At 33.7% G+C, this 27,372-nt stretch overlaps 1 protein-coding gene across 1 annotated transcript in view; it reads left to right on the forward strand.

Moving 5' to 3' along the window:
- Positions 1–27,372, forward strand: part of LOC137648083 (pancreatic triacylglycerol lipase-like) — a 30,405-nt gene extending 3,033 nt beyond the window's left edge. Inside the window, exons 3-9 of the mRNA XM_068381021.1 lie at positions 15,048–15,202; positions 17,019–17,116; positions 19,574–19,727; positions 20,023–20,135; positions 23,791–23,899; positions 26,415–26,577; positions 27,275–27,372. Coding sequence (XP_068237122.1) covers positions 15,048–15,202; positions 17,019–17,116; positions 19,574–19,727; positions 20,023–20,135; positions 23,791–23,899; positions 26,415–26,577; positions 27,275–27,332 — 850 coding nt within the window. The 3' untranslated portion in view covers positions 27,333–27,372. The remainder of the gene's footprint in view (positions 1–15,047; positions 15,203–17,018; positions 17,117–19,573; positions 19,728–20,022; positions 20,136–23,790; positions 23,900–26,414; positions 26,578–27,274) is intronic.

The following is a 27,372-nucleotide window of genomic DNA, read 5'->3' on the forward strand; positions in this document are numbered from 1 at the left end:
TAATGCGCTGCCAGCTCATCTAAGAAACATATGAGGAGTGAGCGTAGATGTGTTTAAGAATAAGCTCGATAAATACCTAAGATGCATAAGCAACTCTCTGGTGGATGTACGAGGTGCTTCACACTGAGGGACCTGGGGGAACCCAAACATAGAATAAGAATAAGATCTATCTCTCTCTCTCTCTCTCTCTCTCTCTCTCTCTCTCTCTCTCTCTCTCTCTCAATAACCATTTTAGTTTCATAAAATGATTGATAACTTTTCATAGAAAAGTAATTAAAAAAAAACATTGTGTCAAAATATGATTACAATCTATATGTGGAAAAATATAATCGCTGAATTTTATAAATTACTTTTACTTTAAAAAAATAACTAAATTTTGGTAATATATATATAAATATATATAGATATATATATATATAAATATATATAAATATATATATATACATATATATATATATATATATATATATATATATATATATATATTATATATATATATATAAATTATAATATATATATATATATATATATATATATATATATATATATATATGTGTGTGTAATATTATTCACTTTAAGAAATAAATCATCACGAGAATCAAGCTGGCTCCTACTCTGATGCACTTACTCTTATCTATAATGTTTGATTACTGATAAGGAAAATTTTCCACGTGAGGCTTTTTATGATATAACTAACATACTTGACCTTCATGCTTTCAGCCACAAATAGTTTATGTTTTTGAATTCAGTTTATTTCTAGAATAAAGACAATCAGAAATTCGTTTTTTGAAAATGACTATGCATAAGAGTCAATACACAAAGAAAAACTTGAACCACTTTTCCATTAGAGGAGATAATATTTAGTTTACTTTCAAATGTTGAATCACAAGTAGTTTATAATTTTGAGCAAGAGGCCTTGTATAGGGCAAAATAACTTAAAAGATGGAACCTAAAAATGAAGATAGGCAAAATAATTTTTTTCCACTCATAAGAAGAGTTTAATAGTCAAACCTTTTTTTTTCTGTGCAAATCCAAGGTCTTACAATCAAACTTTCTTTAAAAATGTGGATCTTGACCACTTGGATCCACTAGTGTGTCCCTTCTTAATATAAAGTCATTCCTTCTCTATCAGGTAAACACAACAGTTTTCAAATGCCGTTAATAATCAAATATCTAAAGTTTTGTATGTATCGTTATTAAAAAAAAAAAAGTAGCTATAGGGTTAAAACGCGCTCTGCAATAGGAAATAAGTTATTTCCTCGATATATAGAACATTCTTAAAAACTTTCTACAGCATTGTACAGAATGATTTTTTTAAAGGCAGTTTTTAGATTTTTAGAGCTTGTAAAATTTTTCATTTTTTTTTTCAGGACCAAATGAAAAAACGTCACATCAGTTTTTAAGTTTATAATTCGTAAACTACAGAAGTGGTAGTTTCATATCCACTGCAGCTGTTAGCCCCATAAACAATCAATGATCATGGAAACAGAATTTTCCACAGGTACAAACACTTAAGCCCTGTCCACACGAACAAGCATACTAGACGGGCAAACCATGATATCAGACCACATTGTTACAGATCTCTGCCTGTGGTTTTCCCGCTTCTGACGTCATCAACCCCCATTTTCACTACTTATTGGGGTCTGGTATCACAGTTTGCCCGTCAAACATGCTTGCTTGTGTGGTCAGGACTTACCGTTCTGTATCTAAAGACCTTTATATAGAAACTATATCAAGAATTAAATTTCAAAGTAATTTTCACTACCAAGTTTCAAGATAGACATTTTATGTTTAAATAAAAGTTTAGCTTTCAACTTTTATTGCTTATAAAAAGTTGAGAAAAATAGAGAATTTCATTTAAAATTACGAACAAATCTTGGGACATAAAAATGAGCATTATATTTTTCTTTAAATGCTCTACCCTTTTTTGAACATCATGCAATCAAAAAATATTTTGTATATTGATTTTAATTAAAATTTCAGTATAGCTAAACTTCACAATCTTTTTCTTTGCTTATCATCCCGTTGTATACTCTCTTCTATTCCCAAGCCTTTGTAAAACAAAACTACTTAAAAGTTCATAAAAGGTTTCATTATAATAAAATGTTACTAATCCTTCCAAAACGTAAAAATTTTCATATCAACAAAAATTAATTTGCTTAATACAATGCAAATAAACGAAGAAAACCGAAGCTACAGGTAAAAATTACAGACCAAAATGTTGATAAATTAAATGTTAATAAATTCTTCAGATTTCCCTGTAAAAGTTAGTTTTTATGGATGATGCAATTCCTACTTTAACACCTATTTCTTCTCATTCTTTATGTACCCCTTGAGACCCAAAATATTTCAGACGAAACAAAACTCATTACAGAAACAGCCAGTTTGATGGAGACTAATCGTTTTTCAGTTTTCGTTTTAAAGCTACTCTAAACTCTAAATAAAATATACATTAAAGTTCTATAGTACAGCGTTCTGAGAAACGCCAAAAAATAATTTTTTCAATCAGTAAATTGTTGGTCAACATCTTTTAGGTGTCTATTAGTAAATAGTTGGTTTTTCTAAATCATTATAAGTGAAAATTCAATGAAATTACCTTGTTTCCATAGACCTGTTCTCATCTACCTATGTTTAGGTCAGCATGCGGTTTCCTTTACTACAAAGACAAACCATCTTATTAAAACCGTAATGGCTAAATTAAATTGGTTAAATGAATTTAAACCTTATAACCAGAAATAAAAATTAACCATTCCATTTTAAATATATTTCAGTAGTAGTTTAAAGAGAGAATAGGACAGCCATGAAGTAGCAAGGTTAGATATTTGAGATTTATAGCATTAAATCCTTTATATGAAGGAAAATTGGCTCAAACAAGAAATTAATTATGAATCGATATATATATATATATATATATATATATATATATATATATATATATATATATATATATATATATATATATATATATATATATTGAAGAATGCTTAAAAATCACCCACCATATTCCAAATAAACCAAAATGAAGTTTTAAATTTTGAGTGAATGTTATCTGCCAGAGTATTCCCAAAAAATTTGCTAAATTTTCAGTTAACTTATATAAAAAATTATAGCGTATTAGTCTTTTCAAAGGAATTAAGCATTAGAATCTTTTTTTTTCGTTATAACTTGCCAATAACCTATTTACTGGAATCTTTGACGGTTACAGTTTGACAAATCTACTAGAAACCAGACTTTCAAAAATTTCAATGGATATCAATCAAAGTTTAGCAGGATTTCTAGTAACAATCCTCTAGTATTTATAGAAGATCACGAAAGGATTTAAAGTTAATCAACCAAACCGTCATAGGCAGAAGTTGAAGATGAAAATTCCTCTAATTTATTCCTTCAATCATTTAATCCAGAGGTCGCGCCATCCACTCTGAAAAGTGTCAATTTTGGAAGTTGTTCTTGTAAACAGTTAAGTATCCCTATATAAATACAGTTGCTAAAGCCTGTAATATTGAAGAACAAATAGCAACAGTGTATAACAAAATTAATTTCGAACAACAAAGCATACATTCATATATTGTACTTACTTAGAATAGGATTATCAACAATCTTTTAGCATATAGATCACAATCTAATCTAATATAAAAAGGAAATTTGAGAAAACTTTCTACTTTAAATTTGTGATCAACAGGCTTTAAAGAAACTGCAGAACCTAAATAAAGTACAAAAAGTTGAACACTCACCGAAATTTAAGACTTAAAGGTTTAAATGCAAGCCTCCCTATGGCGCGCGGTAGACCTTCAAGGTCTACCGGGGGCTATAGGGAACTAGGGAACGTCCTTCCACAATTAAGGGCGTCGCCCGTAATCAGGAAGGACTAGCTTGCATGGGAATGTATTAAAATACAGTTAAAACGATACTTGCCTTTTAGTTCAGACTGAAAAATACTTCACCAGATTCCAGTATTGTCACTAGTCAGTCTCATTGGTATTTAGCGACATGCGAGTCAGCAAGCAAGGATAGTACAGGCAACACTAGCTCTTGTATAGATAAAACATCCAGATTATAAGCTTGAAACGCACAGGTAATCAGGGGATCCCACTCTTTCCTTCCTGAAAGTAAAAATAAACCGTTAAGTTACAACATTGGTATTTAAAAAAACATAGTATACAGAAAACTTATAAACCGGTATGTCAAGACATGGGCATTGAAAATCTTCCAAAATACATAGACACGCCTTACAAATCGGTATGTTAAGACATTGGCATTTGAAATACATTTAGTGTGTTAAGAAAAAACTAATACCAACACACCTCCAATAAACACCAAAAGATATAAAAGAGTTAGAAACTTATACTAGTGAAAGTCAACTTAAACTAAGCGAACCTCCTGTTATCCTGTATAGCCGGACCACCAGTCACGCAAATGTTCAGGATACCGGCAAGGCAGCATAAGAATGCTTCGCTATGTCAAGCCAAGGACTCTAAACTAAGAAAGACAGTACCTATGTATAACAGCGTAACTATAACTCTTTTGGTCCATTTCATAAAATACAACTTTACGGCGGGCAAGAATAAAAGCTATTATTATAGAATCATAGACTTCCTTCTTATAACTTCTATGTGTTTGTTTATCGATAGTTCTATTATCTAGCTCGTTCGTTCGTTTTAAGTTGCCTTACCTTGCGTAAGACACGGGCTCTTGTGTTGGGAGCCCGTAATATCTCTCTCTCTCTCTCTCTCTCTCTCTCTCTCTCTCTCTATATATATATATATATATATATATATATATATATATATATATATATATATATATATGTGTGTGTGTGTGTGTGTGTGTGTATAGATAGATAGATAGATAGATAGATAGATATGTATATATATGTATATATATACATACATGCATATTTATATATATATATATATATATATATAATGTATATATACTGTATACATATATATATATATATATATACATACATGCATATATTGGTGTGCTACTGTCTTAAGCACACATTTGAGTATGAGTTGTTTTCAGATGTATTTAAATGGATTTACTGAATACATCTTAATGGTTTTTAAGTTTTATTTTTATAAAACAACAGAGTTAAACATCTCCATCACTGGAGGAAGCTGTGTTGGTCCACATGACCAATTCTGGTGAAGTTTAGATATGAACTGAATAAATTATCGATATCACAGATATCGTATGCTTGCTTTAATTTAGCCACGTGACGGAATCGGAAGACACCTGCATCCGGTGACGTCACAAACTTTCACACGAGGAGACAATGTGTTGACGTTAAGAAAGAATGTCAATTTGCCGAGGTTAGCATTATACATCCTGCTTATAATTTGAATGACTACAGCAAATCCCAGGGTTAGCTCTTCCAACCAACATGACATATTACGTCATTTGTTTTAAACATGTAATATTACTATTCTAATTATTACATAAGCTCGGCCAGCTATCTCAATTTTTTTTACAAAAATTTAACAACAAGCCGAAACATGGTTATTAGGTGTGACTGGACATACGTATTATTCTTTGTTTAACTTTAGCCATAATCAACTGAGGACGAATGTCCAAATAGGCACAATAAAAAATAATAACAATAATGCATACAAAAAAGATATTACCAAAGCAAAAAGAAAAATGCATGATAAAACCAAGATCATATATATGATACATTGCTAGCAAATGATTACATGGTACCAAAAAACAAAACAAATTCTGACTTACATATGATTCGGTAACTTGATAAAGAATAATTGTTACCTTTGTCAGAAACAAGATACTCAATTTTTAGTGCACAAACACGAATTCCTGGTACGTACACGTACCACGGTTTCGTACATATATATATATATTTATATATAGGGCTGATATATTTTATTAGATGCCCATAGATTCTGTTATATATTTTATTATATTTTTTTTTTCTCTTTTTCTTTTTTTAACATTCCGGCTTATATACTTTTATTAGATGCCGAGAGAAAAAAATGATTTATATCCTTTTTTATTTTATTTATTTTTTTAAATGTTGTTTTAAATATATTTTTAACAATGCAAATGTAGAGAATTTCTTTAATTACATATTACTAGCGTACTAATCAGCTTTTCATACAAACATCTTCCCGACAAATTACTCCCTTAGCGAATGAGGTGGCCACTCATACAGCTTTGAACTGGATCAGATAGGGGGTATTGTCAGGGCTATGCAACTCATTCCTTTGTAGCTGCTTGCTGTGCCGTAACCTACGCCAAACAAGGATGTTCACGGCGATAAATATCATCACCGTGAAACACAAACTAGCCAGTATTATGGGGTGAAGAATTTCTTCATAAGTCGGTGACAGGTGGTCCTTTTCGGTAAGTTTCATCAACCGCTTTGCCACACGGCCGTTGTATGGGAGAGGAAGTGCTGGCATTGTAGAGGTCCACGTGAAGTTCGCGAAGTAGGCTCGTTCTCTGATGATTGTCCGTAGGCCAGTCACCATGGAATTCGGGGAAGTCCCGATACAACCATCTGCTGCGACGAAGATGTGGGTGAAGGATGTGGATCCGTCAGGGCATGATACATTGAAGCCGTCCTTGTCGTATCGTATCCACGAGCCATTATTTAGTCTGCAATTGAATTCTTTATTGTCAAAGGGATAAAGCCTATCCAGACAATTTTCACTTGTATGGGAGAGAGCACCGTCTAGCACTATACCTAACTCGCATGAATCCATTAAGTTTTTACGGAATTCAAATGAGTCAGCTGTACATATTTTTCTATCCATTGCGTCTGAACAGTGAGTTAATTGATTTAAGTCTTTAATGACCGTATATGTTTCCTTGTCTGGGGAAATCAATACGTGTCCTGTCAAACTGGATATTACTGGATTTGAGTGATTCGTCATGAAAGTCGGAAATGGTGATATCCTGTAAGATTGCCAGGCATCAGAAGAATCAAAGGGAACTGTAATCCTAATCTTGTTATTATCTACGTTTACTGTAATTAGGCTGTAATAAAATTCTAACCTATGTTCGTCTAACAAAGGAACATAGCCTAGTTTATCCCTTCCGTTCTCCAGAACTAATTTTAAGTAACGTATAGGCAACAAATGGGGCGACAATACACCTTTAGTTGCTAACGTGATAGCTTCTACATAATCCTTGGATTTCTCAATGAAATGTGCAATTCTGTTATGTATGTGATCTATCTTTGAATCATAATACGTTAATGTTGCCAACAAATCCTGTACTTCCATAATTTGAACGATATTATCTGAATGTTCATTTAACAAATCCATAATTTTATTGATTGAAGCTAACTGATCCCTTAGTTCTGACATAATCAATTCATCTTTATGAGTCAAGAACTCAATTTTCTTATTTTGATTACTAATTTTAAGACGATTGGAAATTCCTAAACCTAAACTTGCAACAGACCCAAAGATGCTTAATGCAGCATAAATGAACGGATTCCGTCTTTCTTTATGTTCGTGTCCTACAGTCCACATCAAAAGGTCATAAGCCAAAGATCCTGTCTCGCCAGTCTTATTTTTCAAGTCATCAGATAGCATCTCTGCAACTTTTAATGTTGATCCAAGCAAACTCTTAGTAGTCAAATGAAAATGTCTTCTATGCAACTCATCCAATGATGCAGAAAACCTTGAAATGGCGGTTCTTAAGCTAGTGACATCATTCTCTTGAAGAAAAATTGCTTGCATATGCACTTCGACAATTACGTTGGTTGATGTAATAAAAATGTCTTCTTGTCTTTCAACTATATTGCCATATTTAAAATATATATTTTTAGTCTTAGAACTCATCCCATACGATAAAAATGTCTGAGCGAACAATATCACTCCCAACAACAAAAAATTCATCTTGGAAACCTGTAACGAGAAAAAATATATGTAATTACTCCTGTATTAAAAAGAAAACTTTTAGTCACACAAAATAAAATTTTTCCTCACTTCTTTTCCTCTCTTTTCTTTTTAATTTCTTATGTGAGACAATGGTACTATTCTCTCATCCGTGGGTTGGGCTACGTTTTGAATTCTAAACCTATTGGCCGTTAATGTTTCCAAAATGTTAAATGGGCCTTCAAACTTAGGTGTTAGTTTATAGTTGAGCCCTTTTCTGACATTGATTTGAATATAGATGTTATCACCCACGGTATATGTTTTAGTTGGTTTCGCTATTTTATCATGATTCCTTTTCATTATGATTTGTGATTCTTCTAAATTCTTTCGAAGGATATCATATCGACTTATACTTGCATTTATACATTCTTTTAAAGGATTTGATAGATTAGTTGTAGGCGTTAATACATGGAAAGGTGTTCTAACTGGGGTACCATACAATGCTTCATGCGGTGACATTTTAATTGATATATGATATGAATGATTCAGAGTACTCAGTGCCGCCGGTATTGCAATATCCCAGTTGGGGTCTGATCCCCCTAGTGTTACCCTCAATATATTTAATATCATCCTATTTGCTCTTTCCACTAGCCCATTCGACTCTGGGTGATATATCATGGTATTAATCTTCTTTATGTTGAGGAATTCACACAATGAGGTAAGAAAGTGATTATTAAATTCACCACCCGAGTCTGAGATTATCATGTGTGGAATTCCATGTTTACAAATGTAACACTCGTAAAACTTCCTAGCGCATTCAATCGCAGTTTTAGTTTTAAGCGCTATTAATTCTGTATATCGAGTTAAAGCATCTATAATTACTAAGAGGTGCTTATTTCCTCTGTCTGACTCGTAAAATCCTGTTAACAAATCTAAATGTATTCTTTCAAAGGGTTGATTGGGAACAGGATAAGCTCCTAGGCTGACAGGTGTTTTCGTATGCCCTTTGTTTTCCTGACATGTGCGACAATTAGCTATGTGTCTTTTTATATCTGTAAGCATTGTATGCCAATAAAACAATGATTTGGCTTTCTGTGACATTAATGAGAACCCAGGGTGTCCATGTAATGGATTTGAATGCAACCAATTCAGGACAGTGGAAATAAGTGAGTTTGGTACTACTACCTGGTCGTTAGTTACATGTGGTGTATTGCGGGTTTTCCTTGTCACAGTCCTACACAGAATATTATCTTTGATTATATAATTCTGCTGCTTATACTTTATATATTCCTTTTCTTTATGATTGCCTTTCAAAGCATTTATAATTGTTTCTATTTTCTGATCTTTTCTTTGCTCAGTCTGTAACAATTCAGCACTCCAGCCTAAATCTTCTTGTTCAGATATTGTTTTTACAATAGGCATGGATGTTGATATATCTATTAATTCAGCTAAAGGCTCCGTACAAGATGACACGGGGTTGCGTGATAATGCATCCGCAATGATATTTGCTTTCCCAGGTAAATACCCGATTCTTGCGCCAAAATCTTGAATGATCAAATGCCACCGAGTTCGTTTAGGGCTGTGATTGAAGCCTTTAAAGAACTCTGTTAGTGGTTTATGGTCAGTAAGAACCTTAACGGGATAACCGTAAATTATGAACTTAAAATGCACTAGCGAATTAACAATAGCTAGTCCTTCCTTGTCTATTACTGCATACTTACTTTCGGAAGTTCTCAATTTTCGAGAATAGAAAGCTATCGGGAAAAACTGTTTATCATATTGCTGAAGCAATACCCCTCCTACTCCTAAGTCTGAGGCGTCTGTTGCAATGAAGAATTCCTTACCGAAGTCAGGAAATTTTAAGATAGGAGAACTACACAGTTCATCTTTCAAAGTATTAAACGCCTGTTGATGTTGCTCAGACCATATGAAATCTACGCCCTTCTTCGTAAGATCAGTTAAAGGAGCGGCTATTATTGAATAGTTGCGTATAAAACGCCTGTAATATCCACTACAACCCAGAAATTGCTGTATTCCCTTGACATTAGTAGGTATGGGAAAATTACGTATAGCCGACACCTTATCATGGACTACTTTAAGACCTTGGCTTGACACCATGAAACCCAAATATATTAATTCTGTTTTGAAAAACTCACACTTACTAATCTTTACCCTTAAGTTATGTTGTCTTAATCTCTGTAGTACTAGTTCTAACTTACGTAGATGTTCTTCTAAGGTGTTGGAAAAGATTACAAGATCATCCATATAGGCATGCAATATATCCCCTAACAAGTCTCCAAACACTATGTTAATCATTCTTGTAAATGTTATAGGAGCACAACGTAAACCAAAAGGCATCCGCAAAAATTCATAATGTCCCCTGGCTGTGCTGAAGGCTGTGTATGGGATACTATCTTCTTCTAATGATATCTGGTGAAAGCCTTTAAGTAAGTCCAAACTGGTAAAATATTTATTCTGACCTAACAAAGACAAAATATCGTCAGTACATGGCACTGGGAATCGATCAGGGATCGTTTCCTCGTTTAGACGACGAAAATCGACGTAGATACGCCATGTTCGATCTTTTTTCGGTACAACTATTAAAGGAAAATTATAAGGGCTATTTGATTTTCTAATGACTCCTTCCTCTAACATTTTACCTACTTCATCATTTATTTCATTCTGGAATTTCATAGGGAGTCTGTACGAGGGTACATATATAATTTTCTGTTTGTCTTTTAACCTTATTTGATGCTCGATCACATCTGTTTTTCCTAAGGATCCATCCGTAGTGGAAAAGACATCTGTATATTTAGTTAAAAGTTCAAAAATTTTCTGCTGAATTTCTTCGTCTTGAATGTCCTTACTGATTTTATTTTTAATAGATCGCAAAAGGGATTCATCCGCAACTGATTGAGAGTGATTGATTTCAGCAACGGTAAGAATACGATGTTTATAAACTTCTACATCCAAGATATGTTGATTTTTGTGAATTACTAAAGTGTTATTTAAATGATTACAGACTTCGATATTACATTGCTGATGTGAGCCTACTGTATAAATAGCTTGTGTGACAGACAATCCGTTAGTTTTCAAAGTATCGGAAAGGATTAATATTTCAGATCCCGGTAGTGTTTTCTTTATTTGCACTATTAAATTCGAAGGTATGTTTGGTTCGATATATTGCGTGCAAGATGATATTACGGGTGAACGAGAATTCTGCTGGGTCGCGTATATTATTTCTTTATTAGTGAGACAAGTTATTGGTTCTTCAACGTACGTTACGGTTACATTTGTCGTCTCCTTTTTATCCAAAACTGACTTTAAGGTATTAGAAGACTTATAGAATTTCCCTTTGATATACACGCCGTGCTTGGCAGGAGCTAAGATAATGTTTTGATTTCCCATAGATGGGTATCCTATAATTACAGCTGGATACATATTAATGTTTTTTACAACAACAAATGTATCGGCAAACGTGCGATTACCGACTCTGAACTGAATATGAGTTATGCCTATGACGTTTAATTCATTATTTCCTATACCTGAAAGCCTAATTCCTGATTTTTCAATCGGAAAGTTCGAAAACAACAAATGATGCGTCTTCAAATCCATAATATTACGTGGACTACCAGAGTCAAAAAACAACGTAAAGGATTTGTGTTCTAAATTTACAGCATATAAGGTTGGCCGTAACTCATTTTGGCTTATTATTGTATGAATTCGTTGCAAATCTACGGGAGCATGCACTGTTTTACTTAATTCGGCCGTGTGTTTCATAGGAAAATCTATTGTCTCACAATTATCTGATAAAACATTAAATTGATTATTCAATACTATTGATGTTGACATAAATGACCTTGACCCAACATCACTCTCTTCCCCTCTAGAGTTAACTATGTGGTATTTGCTTTGCTCTGCACATTCTGAAAATTAGGCTGACTTTGCGAGGTCTGGTTTGACGGCCCAGGCTCAGCGATATTTGAAGAAGTGTTTGTTTGTTTCGGACTCTGAACTGCATTGACATTTTGTTGTTTCTTCTTATTGTTAAAATGAGGATTTTTCTTTTTATTTCCATATGGAACTGACTGTGGAATTGACTGTGTATTTCTAGGATATTGTTGTGTCTTACGCGCGTAACATTGACTATAAGAATGTGATGCTGTGTTGTGAACTGAACAAAATTTCGTTCTACAGTCTGCGCTTATGTGACCTTGACGTTTGCAGTTGTAACACGTCACTCCCGCTACTGGATTGTTAATTACGTTCACTGTTTGTGGTTTTGTTTCATTCTTAGCAAAAACTTGAGTTAACACGGGATCGAGATCTGGACACTTGGACATGTGTTTCTTTATCTGTTTATAGACATCCAATTCCGTACTTGCAGGCATTAACTTCTTATCAAAGCACCGCACTAAAGCTTCAGGCAACATAAGTGTCATGCAAGTTAAATACATTAATCGTAAAAAATCTTTCACGTAGATATTATCGTTAGTAACCCAAGTGGAATTACCTAAAATGTCCTGATATTCGTTAAGCCTATCAGCTATGAGAGCTGCTCTCTCAACAACATTAAGCCGATTCATAGTGGCTTGATTAAGTGTATTTCGTAACGTTAACACTACATCCAAAGCTTCCTCACCCCCATAAATCGCGCGTAACCTAACTTTGAAATCATCCCAAGTAACTGCTTCCTGAAATGAAACACCTCTTAAATACGCACTCGCATCCCCTTTAGAAAAATCTATAAAACTTTTAGCTTCTTGTAATTGTACAAAAGGATCTACGATTTGTTTGGCATTTAAATGGGCATCAACGGATGAAATCCATGACTCCACATTTTGTGGCAAGAACCCGTTGACACGACCTTGAAAAGGAAGGATTGCTGACCTGGCATTTACAAGCGTCACAATTGGAGGAGGATTAGCCTGGCCTACACCACTAGGTCCAGGGGTAGGGCTGACAGGAGGAGCCATGACTGCTGTATTTTTTTTTTCTATCTCTTTGACCCCTTTCAATCCTATCAAAATATCTATATGAGTACAGACGCCCACTGCGTAAACGCATATGTATAATAAAATTCCCCCAACAATGTTACTAATCCCAAAACATTTCCCCCCAAGAGTTTATGAAAGAAAAAGGAATTAGCACAAAGAAAGAAAAATTCTAAATGAGAATTCGGAGTTTCTTATAACAAAGTTTAGGAATTCACTCACCCCAGTAATAATTGACTAACGACTTGTGATAACTACACTTCACTGCCCAAACTGAAATGAATACAAAATCTCTGTACTTAGCTTATAAATGAAGTCGACACGTCCTCTCTCTCTCTCTCTCTCTTGATGTTTTGTTAGCGATGTCTCGTTCTAGTTTCTTGTTGAATGTAGTTCTTCCTGGATATGTCTTGCAATTGTTGAACGCCAGTCCTTGGGTTTCCTAGGAGGTTGATTGAAGATTCAAGTTGTATACTAACATATGTTGATGTTAGCTTTTCCGTTGGACTTAATCAAAATTGTAGATTCTTGTAGATAATGTTGAGTTCTTGAAGATCTTTATCAGGTTTTACAGCTTTTATTTTGAAGTCTTGAAGATCTTTCTCTGGTTTTACAGCTTTTATGTTGAAGTCTTGAAGATATTTCTCTGGTTTTACAGCTATTATTTTGAAGTCTTGAAGATATTTCTCTAATTCTTAGAGTTTATTCGCTGTCTTAGAGTTTAATCGCTGTCTTAGAGTTTAATCGCTGTCTTAGAGTTTAATCGCTGTCTTAGAGTTTAATCGCTGCCACCATTTATTGGTGTGCTACTGTCTTAAGCACACATTTGAGTATGAGTTGTTTTCAGATGTATTTAAATGGATTTACTGAATACATCTTAATGGTTTTTAAGTTTTATTTTTATAAAACAACAGAGTTAAACATCTCCATCACTGGAGGAAGCTGTGTTGGTCCACATGACCAATTCTGGTGAAGTTTAGATATGAACTGAATAAATTATCGATATCACAGATATCGTATGCTTGCTTTAATTTAGCCACGTGACGGAATCGGAAGACACCTGCATCCGGTGACGTCACAAACTTTCACACGAGGAGACAATGTGTTGACGTTAAGAAAGAATGTCAATTTGCCGAGGTTAGCATTATACATCCTGCTTATAATTTGAATGACTACAGCAAATCCCAGGGTTAGCTCTTCCAACCAACATGACATATTACGTCATTTGTTTTAAACATGTAATATTACTATTCTAATTATTACACATATATATGTATATATATACATACATGCATATATATGTATATAAATATATATATAAATAGATAGATAGATAGATAGATAGATTTATATACATATATATATATATATAGATAGATAGATAGATAGATAGATATCGATATAAATATAGATATAGATATAGATATATATATATATATATATATATATATATATATATATATATATATATATATATATATGTATATATATATACATATATATATGTATATATATATATCGCTGGATTTTTACAAGTAGTAATAGCTTTTTTCGTGTGATAAGCTTCTTGATCTTAAAATGTATAATTTAACAGTAGTTTAGTGAATCAGATTATTCATTCATAGCATGGGTATGCGTATTCTCTGATCCTAATTATAGAGAATGTGTTTTACTTGTATATCGATTCTGAGTTATATCTAAAAATAGGATGTATAGAATATCAGGCTTCACGATCAGTAGGAACCAATAATCCTTTTATTTTTTTTTTCATTATACTGATGGTAGGAATCCAGAGAATTCCAAACTGAGTTTGTGTAAAATCCTGGAATTGGTTTTACTCTTATAGTTTATATATGAAAGATTTATTCTAATACTGTTACTGTTCTTAGAATAATTTATTTCAATTGTTCAATACTTCTCTTGTAGTTTATTTATTTCCGTATTTCCTTTCTTCACTGGGCTATTTTTTCCTGTTGGAGCGCTTGGGGTTATGGCATCCTTCTTTTCAAACTATGGTTGTAGCTTAGCTAATAATAATAATAATAATAATAATAATAATGATAATAATAATAATAATACTGTTTATGTACCGTGTAATTGTGTGCTAGGAATACTATGTGTCTGTGATACCTCACCTACTCATCTTTTCCTCTTCATCTGTCTGCTCACAGCATCCAAAACATAATGAGACAATAAAAAAAAATTTCAGAAGCAACCCAGAAGACGGAGAATATTACGAACTCATTATCGATGACGTCAGCAACCTGAAAGCCTCGCCATTCAGTGGGGAGAAACAAACGGTCATCATTTCACACGGGTGGAATAGCCAAGGGAATGTTGACTGGATCCGTAATTCTAAGACAGGTAGAGTTTTCCTTTACTTTTGATATGGTTTTTTATGCTGGAATTTGTAAAACTTTACGTAGCAATTGAGTCGAAGGAGAGACAGCCTTCATTCAATTGATTTCAAACCTGGGAGGCATATTAGCTAAGTCTGGAAGGGTTTGTCCCGGGACAATATTATAGCCCATCACAGGGCGAGGTAGAGTTTTATAATTTTGATATGGTTTTTGATGCTGAAATTTTTAAAACTTTACATAGCAATTGAGTCGAGGGAGAGTCAAACTTCATCCAATTGATTTCAAACCTGGGAGGCCTATTAGCTAAGTCTGAAAGGGTTTGTCCCGGGACAATATTACAGCCCATCACAGGGCGAGGTAGAGTTTTCTTTTACTTTTGATATGTTTTTTTAAGCTGGAGTTTGTAAAACATTACGTAGCAATTGAGTCGAGAGAGAGTCAAACTTCATTCAGTTGATTTCAAACCTTGGAGGCATATCAGCAAAGTCTGGAAGGGTTTGTCCAGGGACAATATTATAGGAATCAAAGGGCGAGCTTGCTCAGTAGAGGCTAGTATTGTCAACACACAACCTCATCACTCCTTGTTACCACTTGCCAGATTACTTTGAATTTCGTCGCTCAAACGGCCATTGTTTGCTGTGGCTCGCTTCGCTCGCAGTTCAACATAATATGCTCCTCTCAGTGCTCTGTTCTGGCAAGTGGTATTTAGACGCGTTGCGCACGCCATCCACGTGAGTCACTATTAAAAGCTGGTAATACTTGCCTCCGCTGATCGACCTAACGCTATGATTGGTTCTAATTTCATCCCAGAACAAAGCCTTCCATACTACGCAAATGTGCACCTGGAATAAAAGCAAATTTGTGGAGGAAAGTAGAGATATCATGTGAATGCTCCTTAAGTTTTTTATTCCATTTCTCAACATAATATTTAAAATCTTCAAAATAGTATTGGGAATTATATATCACGAAAACTAGTAAGGCTAATGTGATAGTTATAATGGTCAAATCTATATCATAAGATAAATTCATTTCCTACTTTTGATTCTGGTAACAGTTAAAAAATAACCACGGGAGAAAGCTATCAGGCAAGCTTCTCAACGAGAGCATAAAATAATTTTAAAAACAGAAAATATTTATTTGGGTCGTTAACCTCCCCCTAACAGCAGAGCATTGCCTTATTTATATTTCTTAATCAAAACCATCAAAACAAATAAACATATAAGACTAATCATGAGCGTAATTAGATATGTTAATGATAAATCATTAAATATTAAATGAGATAAATTGTCCCATATGAGGCTCCATTTCATCTTCATATATCAGAATCGTATAATAATGTAGAACGAGAGGCACATATGCTATGACATACCTTGAGGTTTATGAACATTATTTATATGGTCACCACACAGGGTGGAAAAACAATAAGGATGGAAATATCCATTTATTTCTTCAAACACAGAATCTTCTCAACATTTATTAGTTTCAAAGAACTCCTTTCCGTCATTTGTTTCCCAGTGATCGAGTGGGGATACCTTAACGTGGTAAAAGGGTTTGTGTATTGTTAAGATCAGCAAAGGGGTACTAATCAGGGTATTGGGTTGGTTTGCTGTAAGCAATCAACTAAAAGTTCCAATCATGACCAATCCGCAACGTCCAACGTAGTGATGAAAATGATCAAATTCTAGACATAAATAAGGACATGTCTGAGGCCTTTGACCTGCAGTGAACTACAAACAGCCACATTTGTTGTTTTTATTGTTGTTGTTGTTGTTGCTGTTGATCAACTAAATATCATGATGAATTTTCTTTCTCTATTTCAGAGTTTCTGAAGTATCAAGACTGCAATTTCATCTCGATAGAGTGGCATAAGATTGCTGATAATTTAGACTACCTTTACGTCGTTAGAAACCTTCCAACGGTAGGAAAAGTATATGAATAGAAAAACTTTGAGATTTAGAAAACTTCAGAGGTAGACATACTTTAACTACTGTATTGTAATTTTTCAGTGGTTACTTTCCACTTGGTAAAGGTAGAAGAGACTCTTTTGTCATGGTAAGCAGCTCTTCTAGGATAAGGACACTACAAAATCAAACCATTGACATCTAGTCTTGGGTAGTGCCATAGCCTCTTAACCATGGTCTTCGCTATATTGGGTTAGAGTTCTTCTGCTTGAACATACACTTGGGCACTTTTTCTATTTCCTTCTTTCCTGTATTCACTGGGCTACTTACTCTATTGGAACCCTTGGGTTTATAGCATCTTGCTTTTCCAATTAGTTTTGTAGCTTAGCTAGTAATAATTATAGTAATAAAGGAAGGAAGGTTTGAAATGAAATTGATAGCTAAAACAAGATAGACATTTAAGTTGGAAAGACTGTTAAGACTTAACTTAAAAATTGAAAGGAATATATCATCGGTCGTAGCTGTAGAGTAAGAGTAGAAGCCATTTAAAGATTATGTAGGAAGACTTCAACTTTCGAATTTCAGTGTTTTATTATTATTATTATTATTATTATTATTATTATTATTATTATTATTAGCTTCTCTTCAACGCTGATTGAAGCTTTTCAGCCTAAGGAAAAATAGCCCAGTAAGGAAAGGATAAAAATAAACTATATGAGATAACGAATAATAAATATAAAATATCGTAAGGTATCAAAAGATGAAAGATTCTAAAAATAAGAAGTTTGAGGTAGGAGGTCATTAGAAGTACGGAAGCGTTTAGGGAATGAAATCGAAAAATGTTCAGATGCATCTAAATTACAATTTTCACTAAAAATAATTTTGAAGCTGGAATATTTCAAAGGTTAAAATACATAAAAAAACGATAAAAAACAAAAAAAAATTATGTAGGCTGGTAACACAGACAAGACATTTTTGGAACTACGTACATTATTTTGTTCTTTGATTATCATATTAAGAGTAATTTCACGGTAGTTAACTTTCCTGATGAATTGTTAAATACAAACACAAGATAGGTCAATATCCTAACCATTGTATTAAAATTATTAAATCTATCATTATGAAAATTATTAAAATTATCATTAACAGAATTATTAAGATCATTATCATTACCGAAATTATTAATATTGTTATTTTCATTATTTCAATTAGGTTATCATGTATTCCGTATATCATTCTTTATATTATAATTTGAATTCCGGTATGCTCTTAATCATAAGATTCTTGCATTATGTATCTACAAATTGTTTTAGAAATATTATCCCAGATGTGGCCAAATTATGAAATGACCTTCAGAGAGTTCAAACTTGGTGTGAATTGTTTTTCTTTTGAGCAAATTGTCATAAGATCCGTTTTATATTTCATATGATACTCATTCAACATTATTATATATCTTACTTTTTTGTGATTTCCTATTTGCTTATATATCTTATTCATTATATGTTTGTAGAAAACAGAAAAAGATAGCTTTACTTTACTTCTTATGACTTTTCATGGCTTCATAATACTAGATAATTAGAATACCAAGTCCTACTGCTTTGCATAGGATAGAGTACATTAAATGTCAAGTTTATAATGATATTATGGAACTTAAATGCCATGGAATGAATAAAAAACAAGTCATAATACTCCTAAACATTGGTTCTCAGAAACATATATAACTCTTAAAATCATACAATGATCAACCGAAAATAAGTATTGATCTGTATAGATAATTCTAGACCATAACATAAAATACATGCGAATCACATTATAGAAATCTCGAAAGAGAATAAATTATTGAGTTAGAAAAAACAAGGCAATAAATAGTAAAACAGTTGACTGTGAAAATAATAAAGGACCCTGGAACAGAGCAATGTAAAAACATGTAACCTTAAAAGAATATGGATGCTAATTATTAGTAAAGCAAGTATTATCATTATTATCATTAATAGATAAGGTACAACCCTAGTTGGAAAAAAAGGATGCTATAAGCCCAAGGGCTCCAACATGGAAAATATCCCAGTGAGGAGTAGAAACAAGGAAATAAATAAACTACAAAAGAAGAAATAACCAATTGAAATATTTTAAGACCAGTAACAACATTAATATAATAAATGATGACAGCTCTCATCAGAGAGAAAGAGAGAGAGAGAGAGGGGGGCGTCCCCGAGCAAGATGCTATAAGTCCAAGGGTTCCAAAAGGGAAAATAGCACAGTGAGGAAAGGAATTAAGGAAATAGAGGAATTACAAAAGAAGTAATGAACGATTAGGATAAATTATATTAAAACCAGTAACAGCATTAAACTAAATGACCACAGCTCTCGTGTGAGAGAGAGAGAGAGAGAGAGAGAGAGAGAGAGAGAGAGAGAGAGAGAGAGAGAGAGAGAGAGAGAGAGAGAGGATAATAATTAACTTACAAAAATATCTACAGGTAGGAAAACACGCAGCCATGTTTCTTGATTACCTTCATGCCGAAGCCGGTCTCAGCTTGGACAACGTCTATGGAACTGGGCATTCTCTTGGGGCACACCTGATGGGCATGATGGGATCAAATGTGCAAAATGGACCTGTAGGCAGGATTACAGGTATGACAGTCTATTATATTCTTGCTCGTATTTTCAGTTTGGCATATGTCATACTGTGCACAAACACGCACACATATTTACATGCAAAATTTATAATGCATCTTATCATTCCCCAGATTCAGAACTAGAGATGTGGCGATAGTATCGTTATCAGTATCGGTATCGATAGTATCGGCCTTTTTTTTAGTATCGTTATCGGTATCGGTTATTTCTCTAGCATCGATATCGTTCTTCAAACTGGTATCGAAACATCTCCATTCAGAACTATGTTTGATTACAGTTTTGTTTTCCTTAGGGCTAGACCCCGCTGGACCGGAGTTTTATTCAACTTCCACTGACTTAAAACTGGACCCAAGTGATGCCGTTTTTGTCGATGTCATCCACTCCAATGCCGGTCCAGTGCTTGATGTAAGTTATATGGATACTATTATTATTACTAATATTTTACTATCATCTTTGATAACAATATAAATTATAACATACTAAATTATTACTGCCGGAAAATAGCTTATTCCAACACCAACCATATTGCGACGACTGTTTGACACCCTTGACAGAGAGGCATTTGTCGATTGAGTGCGCCACTTATAGCACAGAAAGAAACAGATATCTGTTTGAGGCTCGGGGCGAGGATGGCAGGTTCATCCTTGCCAAGATCCTTAGACATGACGTGTCGTACAATGCTAGTGGCATTTTTAAATTTGTATCAGAAGTAGGTCTTCTTAATGCTTTTTAACCTTTACAAAATATTTACCTTTCTGGTTTTAATTGAATACTCTTTTAATCTTTATTTATAATCGACGATATCGACGTCAATGACCTTCGATGTCAGGATGCCAGAGAACTTCAAATCTTTCCTTCATTGTCATAGTAATTGTATCTTCTCATTCGAGTTTATATTTAATTAGCTTCCTAGGTAGGGGGCAGCATGTGAGTTTATGGTTAAGGAAATGTAATAGTAAAATGCAGTCTTATTTAAGACAAATTCACAGAGCATTCGATCAATTTCACTGTTTGTACTCTTCACTAAATAACACGATAAAACACTGTGATAATAATAATAATAATAATAATAATAATAATAATAATAATAATAATAATAATAATAATAATAATTTATTATTGTTATTATTATTATTATTATTATTACTATTATTATCATTATTGTTGTTGTTGTTGTTGTTGTTGTTGTTGTTGTTGTTATTATCATAACTTTCAATGGGGAAAAGTAATTGTCTTCGCAACATCAATAGGGAGAAATAACTGTCTTTGCAACACCAACAGGGAAAAGCAACTATTTTTGCAACACCAATAGAGAAAAGTAGCTGTCTTCGCAACACCAATAAGGAAAATTAACTGTCTTCACAACACCCATAGGGAAAATTAACTGTCTTCGCAACACCAATAGGGAAAAGTAACTATTTTTGCAACACCAATAGAGAAAAGTAGCTGTCTTCGCAACACCAATAGGGAAAAGTAACTGTCTTTGCAATACCAATAGAGAGAAGTAACTGTCTTTGCCAATAGGGAAAAGTAACTGTCTTTGCAACACCAATAAGGAAAATTAACTGTCTTCACAACACCAAAAGAGAAAAGTAACTATCTTCGCAACACCAATAGGGAAAAGTAGCTATTTTTGCAACATCAATAGAGAAAGGTAGCTGTCTTCGCAACACCAATAGGGAAAAGTAACTGTCTTTGCAATACCAATAGGGAGAAGTAACTGCCTTTGCCAATAGGGAAAAGTAACTGTCTTTGCAACACCGATAGGGTAAAGAAACTGTCTTTGCAACACCAATAGGGAAAAATAACTATTTTTGCAACACTAATAGGGAAAAGTAACTGTCTTCGCAACGCCAATAGAGAAAAGTAACTGTTTTCACAACACCAGTAAGGAAAATAACTGTCTTCGCAACACCAATAAGGATAAATAACTATCTTCACAACACCAATAGGAAAAGTAACCTTCACTTTACAGTTTCTTTATTCAACTATTGTGCGTGACCCTTCAAAAAAAAAAAGGCTAAATATGGGTCCTGACTAAATATTTAGGTAGTAGGTTGGCCAGGGCACCAGCCACCCGTTGAGATACTACCGCTAGAGAGTTATGGGGTCTTTTGACTGGCCAGACAGTACTACATTGGATCCTCCTCTCTGGTTACGGTTCATTTTCCCTTTGCCTACATACACACTGAATAGTCTGGCATATTCTTTACATATTCTCCTCTATCCTCACACACCTGACAACACAGATTACCAAACAATTCTTCATCACCCAAGGGGTTACTGCACTGTAATTGTTCAGTGCCACTTTCCTCTTGGTAAGGGTAGAAGAGACTCTTTAGCTATGGTAAGCAGCTCTTCTAGGAGAAGGACACTCCAAAATCAAACCACTGTTCTCTAGTCTTGGGTAGTGCCATAGCCTCTGTACCATGGCCTTTCACTGTCTTGGGTTAGAGTTCTCTTGCTTGAGGGTACACTCGAGCACGCACTCCTATCTTATTTTCTCTTCCTCTTGTTTTGTTAAAGTTTTTATAGTTTATATAGGAAATATTTATTGTTGTTACTCTTCTTAGAATATTTTATTTTCCTTTTTTCCTTTCCTCACTGAGCTATTTTCCCTGTTGGAGCCCCTGGGCTTATAGCATACTGCTTTTCCAACTAGGGTTGTAGCTTAGTAAGTAATAATAATAATAATAATAATACACACATGCAGAGATTCAACCGTTCCCACCCCTCCCCCTTTTCTAACTACAACCCACTGGTTCGGCAATTTGTGGGAGATTGTGGTTTCTAAATGTATCATTTCCTCTCGGGGTACCCCTTCTCACCAGGGTATGACTACTCCCTTTCTCCTACACTAGGGACGAGGAGAGACCGAATAGTCATACGTTTGGCAATGCCGTACATCGTGACAGGAAAGTAATAAATTTGCTTTCTATCATATAAGGGAGGATTGCTCTACTTCCTTCTAGTTATGCATTGATACCATTAAAATTTTCAGATTTCTCATAAACTTCTGCCAATTCTTATATACTTTTCTACTATTTGTTTCTTTTCTCATTTTGATAAAATTTTCTCTCCTTTTTCTTACCGTAAATGAGTAGGCTACACTTCATTTGTTATGGCATCATCTAAAATCTAAACAATAATTGCACACTACTCTGTTAGTTCCCTGGTAAAGAAAATGCATTAAAAAAACGGTAAATGGCCGGCAACATTTATTCCAGGATTTTTACTTTTTTTAGAACGGATATATTGACGTAAAGGGGTGATAATACGGTCACCAACCCATAAAAGATAATAACAAGGTAGGGTAGAAATTACGGTTGCCTGTATTTTACTGAAATACGGCGTAGAACAGTATATTTTTACTGAGAGTTTCCGATTAAAATTGCGGTTTTTTAAGTGTTGTTATTATAAAGTTCGCTTAAGCAAGTGGTTTTAGTGTATTGCAGAATGGAATCCTCTTCTCCATACTTTTTCTATGAAATCAAAGTACATTTTAAAAACTTTTTAAAGAAATTTTATTCTATATATACGAAAAATGTTTTTTTTAATATTGTTACCTCCGCCAACGAAGTTGGAAGGACGTTATGTGTGTTTGTGAGTGTGCTTGTTTGTGAACAGCTTCCTTACCACAATTTTAATGGTAGAGTAATGAAACTTAAAGGGAGTAACTTTTATGTAAAAAAGCTGGAAATAATTAAATTTTGGAAGGTCAAGGTAAAAGTTCAAGGTCACAGTCAAGCAAAATGTCCAATTCACTTAATCAGCCATAAGTTTTTTTTTATTCATTGTCATTTGTCACCGAGACTTCAAATTTTGTTCATATTTGAGTGTATGAAAATCTAGGTCAATTAATATTTGTTAAGGTCAAGGTTAAGGTCAAACAAAAGGTCGAGAAATAAGGTTCCGTGGTGAGGGTCTGCGCTGTACTTAGTACCCCTTTAGTTTAATACATATTACTGTTTTTGTGATAATTAGCATTGGAATCGTTCCTAAAGAAAGTAGTCTTACAGTACAGTATTAAAACTAATGAGACAACTGGTTCTCTTTCAAGTTTTGCGCAGGCCTAGGAGGTTCTGTGGGCCACGTTGATTTCTTCCCCAATGGCGGCAAACACCAACCTGGATGCACGATAGGGGGCGATTGGCAAGAACTACTTTCTGGTAAGTTTAACCATCTTGACTCTTTGAACTTTCAGTACTGAAACCGCTTTGAATATATACTGAGTTTGGGATGCATGTCACAATATATATATATATATATATGTATATATATATATATATATATATATATATATATATATTTGTATACATATGTGTGTGTTTGTATATATATATATATATATATATATATATATATATATATATATTCATATATATATATATATATGTGTGTGTGTGTGGGGATGTATATAAATTATTCTCAAGTTTTAATGGTCTATTAGACACGTTCTGCCTAGCGATCTGCCAGACTATGGCTTGAGTCACACTTAACCTCGATACTTTCTTGTAGTGTGTGTAACCTCACCATCCTTGAAAGCTAAGGAATAAGGGTCATCAGCAGTCATTGCCTGACCCTCCCTGATCCTGGCTTGGTTGGAAAGGGGATTAGGTGGAGAGGGGCTCAGGCGCTGATCATGTGGGTATATGGTCAGTCTCTAGGGAATTGTCCTACTAGCTAGGCTGCTAGGGCATTATCACTGTCCTTTTCCTTTGCTATACATGAATTACTTTTAAATCTTTAAATGGGAATGGTTGGTTCTTAAGAGTGACTGAAAGAATGGGCCCAGAACGATAGGCTAGACTGCAGTGGTTCCCAAACTGGGGGCGCGCCCCACTACAGGGGACGTGAAACCGATACAAGGGGGGCGTGAAGTCATCTGCTCGAAATTACTTGCTTAATAGAATAATAAAATCATTAAAAGAACAAATATCTGTCATTACATACATGCAAAGTATAATTATAGTAGTCACTCCAACCCGTTTTCTATTAAGCTAGTTCTCTTCTACTTATCTTTGCGGACCAGGATTTTAAGCTCTTGTTGTTCTGAAAACAAAACAGCGCAACCTACTTGATGTAGAAAATGACTTGCGTTGTGCGCTGTCATCCTTCAATCCTAGAATTTCTGATCTTGTGAAGAAGAAGCAGCAGCATCCATCTCACTAAATTTGACCAGAAATTGTGCCTTAGTCTCATAAGTATTTACAAATATCATATGCCATGTTTTCAAATTATCTATTCTTAAAATTGCAACTCAATTTTGCCAATTTGCTAATGTTCAAACTTTTTTTCGCTCACTTTGAACCAAATGTTTCGTTTCTAGTTACTGGAATGTGCTATTATTTGTTTGAGTGGCTTTCATTGTCGAAATGTAATACAAACAGAAATCTGTTTTCCTGTACAATGCTAAGAAATAAATGTAAGAATCTAATATAAAAAAAAAGAGGTGGGGGCGTACGGGTCTATTGGAAGCAAAAAGGGGGCGTCAGGTAAGATAGTTTGGGAACCACTGGGCTAGAGGGTGTCCTCAAGCGATTAGAAAGGAGATGAGGCTTATATGCATTAACAAAAATTTGAATACTTGAAGAGATTCTTGAACACATTTTCCTTTCTGTAAGAAAATTCAGCATGACAGATCGAAATCAATGGTCTTGCGATAATTTGCGTGAAATAAGAAGGGTTTAAATGAAGAGAAATACAAGGATATGAAAAACTATAGTTTCATAAATTCAAGGTGGTTTGATCATGTAGAGAGAATAAGTGATTTTAGTATGTTGATATTTTCACATAATCAAGGAGTTTCACAGAGAAGGAAGAAATGAAATTTAATAAAGTGTTGTACATAAAATGAAGGTATTGGAAATGGAAGGATCTTCAAACGGTTTAAAAGTGTATGAAATATGGAAGTAAATTCATCTTGCAAGCGTTGGAATTCGCTGTTCTAATGGATGCATTCCACCAAAGGGTTTATCAAATTACATTAAATGTATCAGGAATGTATTTGATTTTCCTTTGCAGCAATTTATGTTGTAACAATTTGAGAATATATTAGAATATTATTATTATTATTATTATTATTATTATTATTATTATTATTATTATTATTATTATTATTATTATCATTATTATTATTATTAAGGATATAATCCTTGTTGGTGAAGCAGGGCTCTAACAGGGAAAAATAATGCAGTGATGAAAGGAAATAAGCAAATAAATGAACTAAAATAAGGAACTAGATAAACTAAAAGACAAGCCCTAACTAATTAATATAAGATATTTTTAGATCAGTAACAATGTTTAAATGGATCTGTCATAAATAAACTACAAAGGTAGACTTGTGTCAGCCTGTTCACCATATAAAAATTCGCTGCAAGTTTGAATTTCTGAAGTTCCACTGATTCCACTGCCTGATTAGGAACGTTATTATTATAATAGTTCCTTTATTAAGATCCACACTTATATGCGATATATATTTTAGAAATAGCAGGAGCTTTCACACTTTTTCCAAAGTGTCTCTTCAGCTGAAGAGGCACTTTGAAAAAAGTGCAAAAGCTTCTTCTATCTTTAAAATATACAACGCATGCAAGTGTGGATTTTAATACCCAAGATGAACAGACACGTCATGGTTTTTTATTCAAATTATTAGAAAAGTTGTTAATATATTTGTGATCCAAACAGGTGGTTGCAGCCACGGACGGTCCCATGAGTACTGGACAGAGAGCATCAATGCAGCCACGCCTTTCAAATCAGTGCCTTGTCCTGACGTTGAGTCATACGATGCTGGAAAATGCCAGGACTGTGGGTCAGGTTGCCAGGATATGGGAGTTCATGTCAATAAGCAGTGAGTATCTTGATAAATTTCGTTACATTAGGATGAATGATTTTAGTGTTATCTATTGTGAATAGTACAATTAATTATTTTCTTTCTTGTGTTTATATATATATATATATATATATATATATATATACTGTATATATATGTGTGTATATGCACACACACACACACACACACACATATATATATATATATATATATATATATATATATATATATATATATATATATATATATACATATACATATACATATATGCGTGTGCATATATATATTAATATATATGCATATATATATATATATATATATATATATATATATACATACATACATACATACATACATACATAAGAATGTTTATTAGTGTTTACATTGTCAATAACTGTGCTATATTCCGCCTCCAGCCACCAGTTCAACACTGGATTGGATGACACTTGTCTTATTAGATTTCCTTATGACGACAAGCATGACTAACAGAAGTAGCAAGAAAATCATGAGAGGTATTCTCATGCTTGGAAACAAAGTCATGCAAACAAGTTCCATTAAAAGTTATCGATCTTCATTTGACTTAAGCAGTGAAATATCTTTTTAGTTGATTGACTCACTGTAGGTATAAAGATAGTAATCATTGAATATAACCTAAAATGTATATCTATGATTTTTATTTGCTATTCATAATTTCCTTGTAATCTATTCTCTACAGGTTGACAGGCACCTACTTTTTGCACACCAACGCTGAGTCGCCATACGCTCAAGGCTGATAGTATTAAAATTATTGTTCAATAAATCCTTTCCAATTTA

This window comes from Palaemon carinicauda, chromosome 1 (genome assembly GCF_036898095.1).
Source record: "Palaemon carinicauda isolate YSFRI2023 chromosome 1, ASM3689809v2, whole genome shotgun sequence".
Taxonomy (NCBI): domain Eukaryota; kingdom Metazoa; phylum Arthropoda; class Malacostraca; order Decapoda; family Palaemonidae; genus Palaemon; species Palaemon carinicauda.